Source organism: Cydia strobilella, chromosome 5 (genome assembly GCF_947568885.1).
Source record: "Cydia strobilella chromosome 5, ilCydStro3.1, whole genome shotgun sequence".
Lineage (NCBI taxonomy): Eukaryota > Metazoa > Arthropoda > Insecta > Lepidoptera > Tortricidae > Cydia > Cydia strobilella.
Window position 1 is genome coordinate 1820260 of NC_086045.1, and position 13983 is coordinate 1834242.

Here is a 13983-nt window from a genome sequence, read left to right on the forward strand (position 1 = left end):
GGTAAAACATCTAGCCGAATATTCGGTATTCGGCCAAGCTACTATTCGTTGCATCTCTAATTCTTACTTTAAGGCTCAGTTTGATTTATCAATAGGGCCCACATGAGGGGTACGGGACCTTAAGTAGAAGAGCTGTTCCTCCTGGTAGGGTATCCCTTGCTGGTTCTCTCTTAAATTTGACTTGACTTGAACTCACGGCCTCTAGATCGATACTCCAGCGCTCTGCCAACTAAGCCACCAAGACCTCATCCATAGTCCTTTTAAATTTAAGCTTAATAGCATCTTTCGCAGACGTTTCTGCTTGTTAAAAAAAAATTTAGAATAGGTAGCACATCGTAACTGGTGAATTTCCAATATGACATGGAACTCCGGTGGCCGTTTAAGAAGTGTAACGCTCTTACGGTAGGTCGCTAGGGTCCCCTAGACCCAAATAGTGGGAATGGTTCCCTCTTAATGAACAGTCTATGTATGTATATACGAGAGCAGGCATTGAAATGCGGTCCTCACCTGTGCGAACCCTAAAAAGAACAGCTGTTCAGGTTTATATAGCGGTAATCCTGGTAGGGTGTCCCTTCTTGTCGCTGGTTCCCGCTTGGTAAAGAGTTGGTACGCGTGGAGCGCGGCGCGGAGGCCGCCGTTGTCGGCGATGTTCTCGCCTTGCGTGTTGAAGCCGTGCACCTGGGTATATAAGTTAGGATAGAGATGCGGAACTAAAATGTGAAACGACATGCAACCTTCGAAAAATGATTATTGCGATAGTTTTTTCTAGCGATACATTTTAATACAAGCCGTAGAAATAATATGGGTCGGTATCAAAACGACTGAATCAACAAAATTACTACAAACGTAGAAAGCCTATACTCGTATTGACATGGTGGTAATGGCATGGTGGTAAAACACCCACCAGACAGAATCCTCCTCCCAGAATCCTCCCCCTCCTCATATATTTGGTCCTCATCTCAGAATGGCTTAGTATCAAAACGATTCGTTCTTGTCTGTTTGTATGATTTAATATCTTGTCTTTTTTTTTATTATTTATTAAGAAACAAACAGTCTTATAAAACAGATGAGTTTATAAAGTAACATTTTTCTAGTAATAGACCTATAGTTTCCTATATGTAAACGAATATTAATAAAAACTTATTACTAAGTACAAAAGACATGCATATTGTAGATATAGTCTGACAAGAAATTGTAGAAAATTATTAAGAAGAAGAAGAATTTTTATTAATTATATAACAATTCAAGTCTTGGAGACCCTTTACATCTCTGGATAATTTGATGATCTTTTTTATTATTATATACATTTTATCTCTGACACCTAGAGACTTTTACATCTCTAAACAATTTTAGTACTTCTGTTGTTTGTATATTTTTTTTTAGTTTTTCTTGTGTAATTTGACATTTATATTTATGTAATTGTTTTTTGCAATTTTGGGTTAATTTTATTGTTTGTAAAAATTGACATGTAAAAGTGCCCCTGTGGCCTATTTGCTGAATAAATGTTTGATGTTTGATTAGTTGGCAAATGGCGGCCTCTTGAAACATTTACATCTTTTAAAGCCTTGCTTTTTGCTTAGCAGCAAAAATACTTGTTATTGAAATGACTTGAAACAATATCATAAAATTCATAAACATCCTTGTCCCGTGTCGAAGAAGTACAGGAAAGTTACCGTATAGTTGGGCAGCTGCGGCAGATGATATTTGCTGTACTGGTCAATGATGCAGGACACTCGTCCATGGTAGTGCTCCAGGGTTGCCGCAGACCACCACTGCTTGAGGTTGCCCATTTCGTCGTAACGTCGGCCTGCAATGTCAACCTTCAGTACTACAACGATACTTCTAATGTGTAGTGACTACTAGTCAAATCAGTTTCTTTTTTCGAACTGTCAAAATGATTTTGCTACTATGGAACTTATATGAAACACTAGCATGTGACGTCACAATCAAATTACCTACTCTTTATAGTTTTATACGAGTTTTAAGATATAAATTGTGTCTTAAAATAGCTGCTGTCTACGTTTCTCTATTAATCTTCTGGTGCTTTATTTCATGCATGATGTATAGTAATTTATATTAAATACAGTCAAATATCCTATTGTAGAATAACATAGATATCGTGCGAAAACAGCGTACGCGCAATAGCGTGTGTCTCTGATGACGTCTCTGCTCGTCAGTATTTCACAGAATACAGTATACTAACACTACACTGTGTACTTATTCAGCAAATAGCGACATTCACCCACGCCAACACGAACAAATTTACTGTGAACCAGGTTAATCTAAATCGTCATCTGCGTAGTAACATGAACTCGGGCTGCCTCGCATCTGTGCCACATAAGTTAGCGAAAAGTGGACGATCAGCCTATGTACTTGGCCCACGTATATACAACCACCTACCTAAAAGTATCAGGGATGCACCTTCCTTCCATAATTTTAAAAGTAGATTAAAACACTGGTTACTAAAATCACCATTTTATGACATAGATGAATATTTTTCCAGTGAAATTATTGATGTACCTAAATAAAATTAACTATAAGAATAAAAATGTACTTATAATTGTAACATTGTGACATACAAATTGAATGTGTAATATACTCATAGGTATATGTATACTGTATTTATTGATACTGTACGAATTTCAAATCTTTTAAAACTAAAAGAGTTACCAACTTTCAAAAAGCTACTGATAAATAATTTAATAAGAAATACATTGTTCATTAGCAATTTTCTCGTAGCTTTAACCGCAAATATTATAGTAGAACCCGTTGTATGCGACAATTATGTTAGACCCACAGATTTAATATATGTATAAGTACGCTAGATGACGCAAATATCACGATTTGTATTGAAACCATACGTGCCGACTTTTTCATACAAAATGTACGCATAAAGTAATTTAAAAATTACTTACCTGTGATAGGAAATATGTTTTTGCCTTTGGGTACTCGCAATTTTTGGGCTGTTGCAGTTAATTATCACGCAAAGAGGCATTTATTAAGTTTTCACGGACGTCCGACTGCAACAATTGACGCGCGTGGACTGTCAAGAGCGACAGTCAACCCCGAGGATTTCTCGGGGTTCGGACACTCGAAGTAGATGCATTTGCGTCATCTATGGTATATTTATATCTGTGGTTAGACTCATACCTTGATCATCAAAGCCGTGTGTCACTTCGTGACCCATAATTGCACCGATGGATCCGTAGTTGATAGCCCTAAAAATAATTATACATTTTAACATTTTTAACCAAGGGATACTTCTTCTTTCGTCAAGGTTCTTTTAATAATGGATGCCCAGGAGGGGCTGGAAGCACGGTTTACAAATTTCTGTTTTACTTACTCAATTCCATTGCCATAGAATGGCGGTTGTAATATTCCAGCCGGGAACGCTGAAACGGAAATAAAATGTAAATAACATAGAAAAACCTTTTACTGTTCATATAATTGATAATTTGTGCCATTTTCAACCAACAGGGTACTTATTGTCGCTGGTCAGTAAGGCGCTATTTCCATATAGCTTCAATAGAAATCAACCTTATCGACAACCGAAAATGTGGTACCTTTTGATTGAAAACGTCACATTTTAACAAACGTTTACGGTTGTGTATCAAAGCCAGCTTTTCAGTTAAATTATTGTAGTTTTAATTAGTGACGACAGTATTTTTTTCTTTTATTATTTCATAAATTGTCACTTCGTTATGTTTAGTTGGTACAGTCGCCATCAGATATATCGGAGCGGCCGAGGTGTTCACAATATCTGAACACGCACTCTAACGCCTTGACAATAGAGGCGTGTTCAGATATTTGTGAGAGCCTTGGCCGCTATTATATATCTGATGGCGACTGTACATGGTAATAGCTTCAAGATCACTTACTGACTGAATTAAGAGTGGCCGAGTAGAAAGCGTTGACTGTTGTGGCCGTGGCGACCCATCTGCAAAAACAACTTGTTACTTTTTTGCGAAATAAATTCGAATGAGAGAAGGTTTGATTAGATCCGCAGAGCTTAACCAAGGAAGAAAGGAAGGGTGTGTTAGGAATCTAGTAAGAGAGAAGTAGCAGTCGCGATATTTCTAACCCCAGAATTGGGTACACAGTTACGTATTCGTGTGAGCGGTGAGGCGAATGCGAATGTGTGAACTCAAATAAAAACAACCCGTTTGCTGTGTTTGAATATGAACGCATTCTTTCTGTCATGGCAAAACTATTGGGGCATTTTCTATGAAAAAGGACCTTATTGTCGATGGCGCTTACGCCGCACAGCGTCGCGCGGCATTGTATTTATATCGGAGCATCGTTTATAATGGCGTAAGCGCCATCGACAATAAGGTCCCTTTTTATATAAAATACCACTGAATGTAGCAATGGCGGGGCTAACACACATACTCTTTTGGCTAACTAATAACGCTTACATATACAGGATGGCTAAAAAAAGTGCATTCCCGTCGCCAGGAAGGTTTTGGGATCATACTGAGCCACTTTTACTATGGGACCAACCCCGAAAGTGAGAAAAAATAATTTGGCTGTTTCATACATTTTGGCTGGTCCATTTTCTATGGGAGGGTAAAATTTTTTTCGCGATATCATGGTTGATCCCATAGTAATAGTTGCTCAGTATAATCCCAAAACCTCTCTGGCAACGGGAATGCACTTATTTTTTAGCCACCCTGTATAGCTTGCTTCATACCTGTCTCTGTCGGGTGTCTCCCGAAGGGACTCCAAGGATTTCTTGACGGCAGCCCTCGTCAGTTTCAAGTAGGTCTCGAACAGGTTGTCTGGTACCACTTCGGCCTGTAAAATATATTTGCAGTTTAATTATTAAAACCCAAGATAATTTGGGTAAATCTAAAACAGTGGCTGGCGGGTGTTTTATTAACCTTTTCGACGCCGCGTCAAACACAAAAGCTGTCACTCGGACGCCACGTCACCGAAGTGTCAAAACTGAAATTGAACTTTATGCATATGCACGTAGGTTTATGTTGCTCTGTGGTCTGTGACGCATTAATCCGTCTGTGGACCTGCGGTGCCGATATATCCGTCATTGGCGTCCAGAAGGTAAATAGTCTTCATTTCAGTTGAAAGAACACCATCTTTGGGTTATGCAATAATCGCTAAATCGCTACTGGCTTCCAATAGCTAATTCGCTACGATTTTAACGATGATGATTTTCAAACTTTATGGGTTGTGTGTGCATTCTGTATGTGGTCGCCAATTGCGACCCTTTCTGTCCTAATAAGAATAGCAGAATTTTATGCCGGTGACGTCACTTATCGTCTATTAAGTGACTTAAATAACGGTTATTGGTACTCACATGTTTGTAATGTTTGTCTAGCTGGTCATGTGTGAGCAACCAGGCAGGGAAGCCTACGAAGTTTCTAATGACACTGAGCTTGAGGGTCCTCAGTCTGATGGAGTCCATCCAGTCCAGCTCCTAGTTGGCTGAGGATTCTTGGTACTTACATGTTTGTAGTGTTTGTCTAGTTGTTCATGTGTGAGCAACCAGGCAGGGAAGCCTATGAAGTTTCTAATGACACTGAGCTTGAGGGTCCTCAGTCTGATGGAGTCCATCCACCAGCTCCTAGTTGACTGAGGATTCTTGGTACTCACATGTTTGTAATGTTTATCTAATTGTTCATGTGTGAGCAGCCAGGCAGGGAAGCCTACGAAGTTTCTAATGACACTGAGCTTGAGTCCATCCACCAGCTCCTAGTTGGCTGAGGGTTCTTGGTACTTACATGTTTGTAGTGTTTATCTAGTTGCTCGTGTGTGAGCAGCCAGGCAGGGAAGCCTACGAAGTTCCTTATGGCACTGAGCTTGTTGAGAGTCCTAAGTCTGGTGGTGGAGTCCATCCAGTCCAGCTCCTTGACGGCCGCGGCGAATGCGGAGCGCACGTCTTCTACCATCTCTATGGCCTGGAATACATTGAATAACAATTATTATTAATCGTAAAAGGAAATTCCCCTGAGGTGACTTCTTCTGAGTATACTCAGGTGATTATATAGACACCATATTGATAGGACATTTTCTTTAGTTATTAGCTCAAAAAGATCACCAAGATAATGTAGTGGCAAATTAAGACAGTGCTCTTTGAAGTCGCTGAGCATAGAAGGTCCCGAACCTTTGAGTGGGCGCGAGTCAACGGTAAAAGGGTCACGGCCATCAAAGATAATTGAGGGCGTCTTAAAAGGTTTAACGGAACAAAGTAACAAGTAATCGTGATTGTGCACAAATGTTCAAATAAAGCTTGTATTTTCGTCTCGCCACAAAACTTGACAGATTGGAGTAGATAATACAGACTTGACAGATTCGGGTAGGTAGCTTGGACTCTTGTTTTTGGATACTTACTCATTTACTCCGTTGGCTCAGCGACCCAAAATGAGACTTGGCCTCCGACACAAGACAGCGCCACTTTTCTCGGTCCTGTGCGACCTCTCGCCAATTGGTGACTCGAAGTTCGCGCAGATCCGCCTCCACCCTGTCGCACCAGCGATACCTGGGGCGTCCAATAGGACGTCTTCTTGCTGGGCGGCCCAGGTATGCTCTTTATGTTTTTTTCTTTTTTTGTTTTTGGATAATTATTATAATCCATAGCTGGAGAAGCCGTCAAAAGTCAGGGAAGTAACTCGTCAAGTCGTCATCCCAAAGTAATTTATAAACCTTCGTCTAGATCTCTAAATTTTTGAACGTTTCTGTTATTTTGAATGTTTCTGTTTACATAGAAAGGTTTAGGACTTCAATTACTCAAATGTAATCCTTACCTTCTGGCATGTAGTCTAATCAAAATGCCTTTCCAAAGTTCGCGTTGACATTAGCCGTACATTTTCCACCTTGGTCCTTGGTGTCCTATATTGCAGGCCGAACACACCAAAACTGAACGCCAAACCCACACGGCACTGAGTATTATTAGAAATATTGATAATTAAACCCACAAGCACTCACCTTTTGTCTAGAAGTCTGATCAAAATGCCTCTTCACATACAGATAGCTCAGCGCCACTCCAAAGTTGGCATTGACATTAGCCGTACAACTCTTCCACCTGGGCGTTCTCTGCTGCAGCCCGAACACAGCTTTGCTGAACGCGAAGCCAAGGTCACGGAAAGCATTGAGGGTCATCGGGGCCACGGTGGAGAACACGCTCCACCAGAGGAAACGTTCTGAAATTATTACATTTTTTAAGGGGGGCATGCCAGAAAAGGGTGTGTACGTGACGCTATTTTTCTTAATCCATCTTCCATCTTCCTCGCGTTGTCCCGGCATTTTGCCACGGCTCATGGGAGCCTGGGGTCCGCTTGGCAACTAACCCCAAGAATTGGCGTAGGCACTAGTTTTTACGAAAGCGACTGCCATCTGACCTTCCAACCCAGAGGGGAAACTAGGCCTTGTTGGGATTAGTCCGGTTTCCTCACGATGTTTTCCTTCACCGAAAAGCGACTGGTAAATATCAAATGATATTTCGTACATAAGTTCCGAAAAACTCATTGGTACGAGCCAGGGTTTGAACCTGCGACCTTCGGATTGCAAGTTGCACGCTCTTACCGCTAGGCCACCAGCGCGCCAGGCTATTTTTCTTAATAATAAAGCTAATAAAGCTCTAACAGAGCTATAAGAAGCCGATATTTGGGAATAATGTTCGATGACTTAGCTTTAAAGTCAACGGCATATAGTACCTACAGATAATGTCGTAAAAAAAAAAGTACCAATTTAGTTAACAAAGACAGTTTGTCAGATAGCTTTTATTTCAAGCACCCTCTACAATTTAGTTGAAATTATTATTGAAAATATAGCTTATTGAAAATAATTGCAATCAAAAAATTATAGCATGGTTCTTAAATGTAAATAAATAGGTCCAAATGTAACATCAATACACACAACGCATATGACCTTTCAGGTCAGCACAAACAAACAGTGCATGACGAGATTTTCATGTTAAAGCGTTCAGCACAATACACTATTGACAAATTCCTATACAAATATGATTTGATCACAGTAGATTGGGTAGTTCGTTTCGCTTTGTGCAATTTATTACAGAGGAATATTTTAAAACAAATAATAGATCAAATTGGTAAGCTGATGGCCTAGCGATATGTCGTGCAGCTTCTAAACTGGGGGTCCTAGGTTCAAACTTCGGCTCGTACCAGTGAGTTTCATGGAACTTGAATATGAAAGTTTCATACTAATTTTAACCTGTTTATCACTCCGCAACCTACATGGTAGTCTTGACAGCGCGACGAGAATGCGGAGTAAAATAAGTAGGTTTGTAAAGGGTCGATAACACGTATTTATGTCTGCAATTGCTTATGCATGCGCAAGACATATTTGCCTACTGACTTAACCTAGTAACCTAGTAACTTAATCATTACTAATATTATAAATGCGAAACTCTGTCTGTCTGTCCGTCCGTGTGTTACCTCTTCACCCTTAAACCGCAGAACTGATTCAGTTGAAATTTGACATAGAGATAGTTTGAGTCCCGGGGAAGGACATAAGGGAAATCATCCCTTAAGAGGGTGAAAATTATCTCACTTCCACCCCGAAATTGAGATAATGATGCCTCGCCTGATCATTTTATCAAGGCGTTAGAAGAATTGTCTCTCAAATAATGAAGTTGGTATAGGGAATCAATAAAAAGCAGATTGGATAGAAAAAGTAGCTACCCAAAATACTAATTCTACGCAGACGAAGTCGCGGGCAAAAGCTAGTATGAAATAACCTAACCTAAGACACCCTAGAGATACAGATAGTCTTCACAAGCTCGCACCAAGCCTTCCTGTCTTCAGCGACCCTTCTGGCGAACTTCAGTGCGACCGACCGCTCGTGGCATTGTCAAGAGTGTACAGGGCGCCCGGACCACTCTTCGAATAGTAGGTAGGTATGTCTTATAACACTCGCGTTTTGTACACATAATTAATGTCATTACCGGGTCTAACGCGATTAAATTTCATTCTATTACCTTTTTTCCAACGTTTCAACTAGGTTGCACTAGCTGTGGTCACGATACAATAATGAAGTTAAACGGTGGATGGGTGGTGGTGTTAGGTCTTATCCATCTCCATTTTCAAGTCGCCATTTCTACGTCAATGTACGGGCACGATTACGTTGGTACGGGCACGTAATGAGGCGTGAAGAAACTCATCCCATAAAACGGGTCCTTAATCTCCCAGAACAGCCGAAGGGACAAGGCAGGCCACCTTCTACATGGTGGTCTAACGTGCAAAGAGAGGTCCAGAAGCAGAACATTAACCCACAGACAACCCGAAATAGAATTCTTTGGCGCAAATGTACGGGAAGACCCGACCCCAGATAAACTGGGATAAGGGGACAAAGAAGATTTCTACGTCAATGAGTGTTTGTCGGCATATAGTTACTCGTACTCCAAATATTAGGTTTTCGTTTCGTATATGATTGTAACATACTTACCAATGATAACAGGCTTGGTATCCGTTAGCAGCGCTGCCAGTTTCTGCAGATACGGGAGGTCCATAACGATCACCCGGTCTGCATCTTGGTCTAACACCACGCTTGTGTTGAAGAATACTAGCTCTAGGTACTTTTCCCAGTCGTGCTGAAAACAGAGATTGGTATTCAACAGCGGTTTTTATAACCCAAGAAAATTAAACAAATCTGCGGAAATAATTCGTGTAGTTTTGAAAATTGGTATAGTTATACCTTGTGGTGTCCAGACAAACATACTAAAAGTCCTCGGGGGTGGGGGGTGTGATGAGGTTTTTTCAGATTTTTGCTCATATCTCGAATATCTGTACGAATAGCATTATAATTACTTCGAACAAAAGTTTCTACATAAAATTTTCTACAAATTAGGTCATATTAATTTTTACTCTACGGTCAATACTTTACAAGCTACAGAATGTTTAAATTAATGAAGTCGCCCATTTTCGGCTTAATTTGACGTAGCTATAATGCAGTACAGAACTTTGAAAGTCGTGACGCGGAAGGTATTAGGAATGAATGTGGGGATGTAAGAGGAAAGGAAAACCAAGGAAGGACTGTGTGAGAGATGATTTGAAAAGAAAGCAGGTGAATGATGAGATGACGAACGACAGAGGTATGGAGGAAGAAAACATGCTGGGCCGACCCCAAGTGATATAGGAAAAAGGCAAGCTAATGATATTTGGATGAAATGTGACATTTTTTTTTTTAATTTGGAACATAAGTTGATATTAGTTCCAAGACATAATACTGAAGAACCTACATCCTTCCACTGCGCCGGGCCGCCTGAGGACCCCTGAACGAGCTGCTTCACGCTGACCTCGTGAAACAAGTGGGTGCCGCTCCTACGGACCTCTACTGGAGTCATGATCTGAAATTACAAAAGTCATTCAGTCAATCTTCTATGGACGGTTAGACAACCTTTAACAGCGGGTGTTATTCTTAACCAACACTTCACAGTCATAACATTACATATCAGTGTTGGCCGAACGTTAATTGCAATTAACCATTTACCAGTACAAATTATACGTAACGTAAAACAAATGTACAACACGTAAACTGTAACCGTCCCTTACAGTTTACGGTTCAATTTTTACTGGTCAGAAATCAGAAACATTTATTGTTCAAACTGTGTAGGTACAAGAAGTATAGCTAGGTACATTTTTTATGGGTATCAACAGTTTTACCCTTTTCGGTTCGGTTTTCTGGTTAACGGTTAATTGCATTAACGTGCATTAACATTAACGACCATCACTGTTACATACCATTAGTGTGGGTAGGTAAATATGTACGTATGTTTCTACGATTAATGTGCTGATGCCACCGCGTAGCCAACATGCCAATCGATTACGCTTCGTAGCGATCTAAACGCAACTGTCACTGTCGCACTAATATGAAAGTGATAGAGACACAAAGCGTTTCGTTGTCGTAACGTAAGCGATTGTCACCTTAGCTAAGCCGGCAGTTCTAGCAGCTTGACAAAAACAAACACAAACTTATCGGATATAACTAAACAGGCTTTCTCCTCTGTCGAAAATAGTCGGCCAATGGTCATACACAATGTATGACCGTACGTCATTTGACGTTCCCCTCCCCCGCAAAAGTCGGCAGACTAAGAACACAAACAATAACTTGCAACTGGCATTTTGTCAAATACTTACCTTAGCTAAACTCTAAGAACACAAATAATAACTTGCAACTGGCATTTTGGCAAATACTTACCTTAGCTAAACTCTGAGAACACAAACAATAACTTGCAACTGGCATTTTGTCAAATACTTACCTTAGATAAACTCTAAGAACACAAACAATAACTTGCAACTGGCATTTTGTCAAATACTTACCTTAGCTAAACTCTAAGAACACAAACAATAACTTGCAACTGGCATTTTGGCAAATACTTACCTTAGCTAAACTCTTGCTGAAAGCCACGATGTCGCCAGCGAACTCCGTCGCGTTGGTAGACGGGTCGGCCAGGGAGATCATATCCTTGATGTAAGTGTGGTATTGTTCCAACTCGTGCGCGAACTGCTCAGGGGCTAGGAGATAGCGCTCGCTGAAGCCTGGAGATACTTGCTCCACCTGAAATTACATTTTTAAGAAATGAACTAAGGTATTCGTGACGCAGTTAAATATATTGCTGTTGACATTCATACATAATAGATTATTAAGAGTAGGTTATTATTTATTTAATTTAATTCTTAACAATATACATTGTGTCGAATATTAATTCATGCATATAAAATGATTACATACATTAAACACTTGAAATAATCACATTAAAAATAGTAATTCACAGTAAAAAACAACAAAAAAAATATTCTAATACTAAATTAATGACTTCTACGAATACAATAATAATAATAATGTCAACAATTGATATTATAGGTATGTCATTCACAATGCATAAAATATAATAAAATAGTCAATAAAAACAACATAATTATTAATCTTAATAAAAAAGGTTACTATTGCGATACAAATTAAAATATGTCATTTACAAATTCATTGATAGAGTAGTAACATTTTTCTACAAGAAAAGCCTTTAATTTGCGCTTAAATACCTTACAGTCAGAGATCTGTTTATACTCTATCGGTAGTTTATTAAAAAGGTGAACTGCCTGGTAGCTTGCTGAATGTTGTACAATTTTGAATTTAGGCACTAAACTATTTTTAAGGTCTTTTCTTCTCGTTGCAAGTCTCAAAGCTCTGTCGTGATCGCTTTCAGTTTCCTCCAAATTTTTTACTAGACCTGATAGGAGAACTAAAATATACAGGCAAGGCACAGTCAAAATTTTAAGTTTTTTAAAATGCTCCCTGCACGATTCCCACTGTGGTATTCTAACTATAATTCGGATAGCCCTTTTCTGCATCAAGAAAGCACTTTTAGCATTATATAGGTAGCTGTTACCCCACAATTTAATACTATATCGTAATTTAGATTCTATGAGGGCGTAGTAGACCGCCTTAAGCTGTTCAATTTTTATTTCTTCCCGTAAACTTCTCAAGGCAAAACAACCTGAACTTATTGAATTATCTAACTCCTGTAATTGCGGCTTCCAATTTAGATCAGAGTCAATCAAAACGCCTAGGAATTTCACTACTTCAACTTGCTCAACAATTTCTCCATTTATATTAAGAAATAGGGAATCGGTGCATCTAGGACTAGTATTAAATAAAATCGATTTAGTTTTACTACTATTCAAGGTAAGATTATTTACTGAGAACCATACAGAAAATGCATTAAGGGCGCTGTTTATTACCTCATTAAGCTCTGTTATACAATCAGCAGACGCTATAGCGTTGGTGTCATCAGCGAACAAAACTAACTTCAAATTTGGAATAGAGACGTTCATATAACTAATCAAATCGTTAACAAATAACACAAAAAATATAGGCCCCAAAATAGACCCTTGGGGAACAGGTAGAGTTAATCAAAGTCAAAGTCAAAATATTCTTTATTCAAATAGGCCTAAAGAGGAGGAAGAAAAAATAGAGGGAAAACGGGGAAGGAGAAGAAGGAGGATGAATTGGCTCGATAACATCAAACAATGGACAAACATCAAGGACGCGGCCACGCTAGCAAGACTGGCCAAGAGTAGAAAAGACTTTGCAAAGGTGGCCACCGACGCCCGCTAGGGCATGGTAGCAGAAGAAGAAGAAGAAGAAATAGGCCTAGCAACAAGCACTTTTAAAAAGTTAGATGCACGCAGAAATTTCTATGAAATTGTGACGTGTAAATTATAACACTTGCACTGCGTGTGCTATCTAAATCGTTACAGACTTATCTTGGTCTAACTCTAAAGGTGACATGCGGAAAGCAGCTGCAGCTGCATTACATACTGTTGCGACATTACTGCTGCAGCCTTGACGCGGGCGCTATATCTGTCAATTTGTATTACAAATTGAGTGACGTTTGCCGCCGCTTTATTGCCGCGACTATGACAATTGAACATCAAACATTTATTCAGTTGTTTTCTGTAAATGACGTGTGCAAAAAATAGTATTTTCACCTCAGCAGCTCGAACAAGCCTATAGGTACTTTCGTCACTCCCTGCAATCGCTGCTGCTAATGCTGAATTCGCAATTCAACATCAAACATTTATTCAGCAAATAGGCCACAGGGGCACTTTTAAATGTAAATTTTTACAAGCAATACAAAACCAAAATTTACAAAAAGCAATTACAAATATGGAATCAATAAAATATTAGATACTTTGTCAGAGATGTATCCAGTCTAAATATTGAATTACACAAAAAAAAGAAAACCAATAAAAAATATACAAACAACAGACAATGAAATTTGGTATAGAGATAGTTTGAGTCCAAGGGAAGGACATAGGGTAGTTTTTATGTCGGAATGTCGGAAATCATCCCTAAAGAGAGTGAAAAGGGAGAATTGAGAGAATTAACGAACTGCCTGATAATTGATATAAGCAAAGCTTATGCTCAAAGTGAATGATATACTTTATCCAGGCGCTATACTTTCTCTAGCTGACTGATTCCACGCAGACGAAGTCGCGGGCAAAAGCT

At 39.4% G+C, this 13983-nt stretch overlaps 1 protein-coding gene across 2 annotated transcripts in view; it reads right to left on the bottom strand.

Annotated features, from left to right (window-relative positions):
* The window catches only part of LOC134741280 (neprilysin-4-like), an 88293-nt gene that overhangs the window by 2793 nt on the left and 71517 nt on the right, over positions 1–13983 (bottom strand). For both annotated transcript variants that reach the window (XR_010127871.1, XM_063673995.1), the window contains exons 7-17: positions 11356–11532; positions 10214–10321; positions 9421–9565; positions 6943–7157; positions 5739–5915; positions 4691–4794; positions 3879–3937; positions 3344–3392; positions 3151–3218; positions 1674–1807; positions 508–678 (exon numbers count right to left, since the gene is read on the bottom strand). Coding sequence is in view for 1 of the 2 variants with exons in the window: in XM_063673995.1 (XP_063530065.1) it covers positions 508–678; positions 1674–1807; positions 3151–3218; positions 3344–3392; positions 3879–3937; positions 4691–4794; positions 5739–5915; positions 6943–7157; positions 9421–9565; positions 10214–10321; positions 11356–11532 (1407 nt within the window). In the remaining variant the exon portion in view is untranslated. The remainder of the gene's footprint in view (positions 1–507; positions 679–1673; positions 1808–3150; positions 3219–3343; positions 3393–3878; positions 3938–4690; positions 4795–5738; positions 5916–6942; positions 7158–9420; positions 9566–10213; positions 10322–11355; positions 11533–13983) is intronic.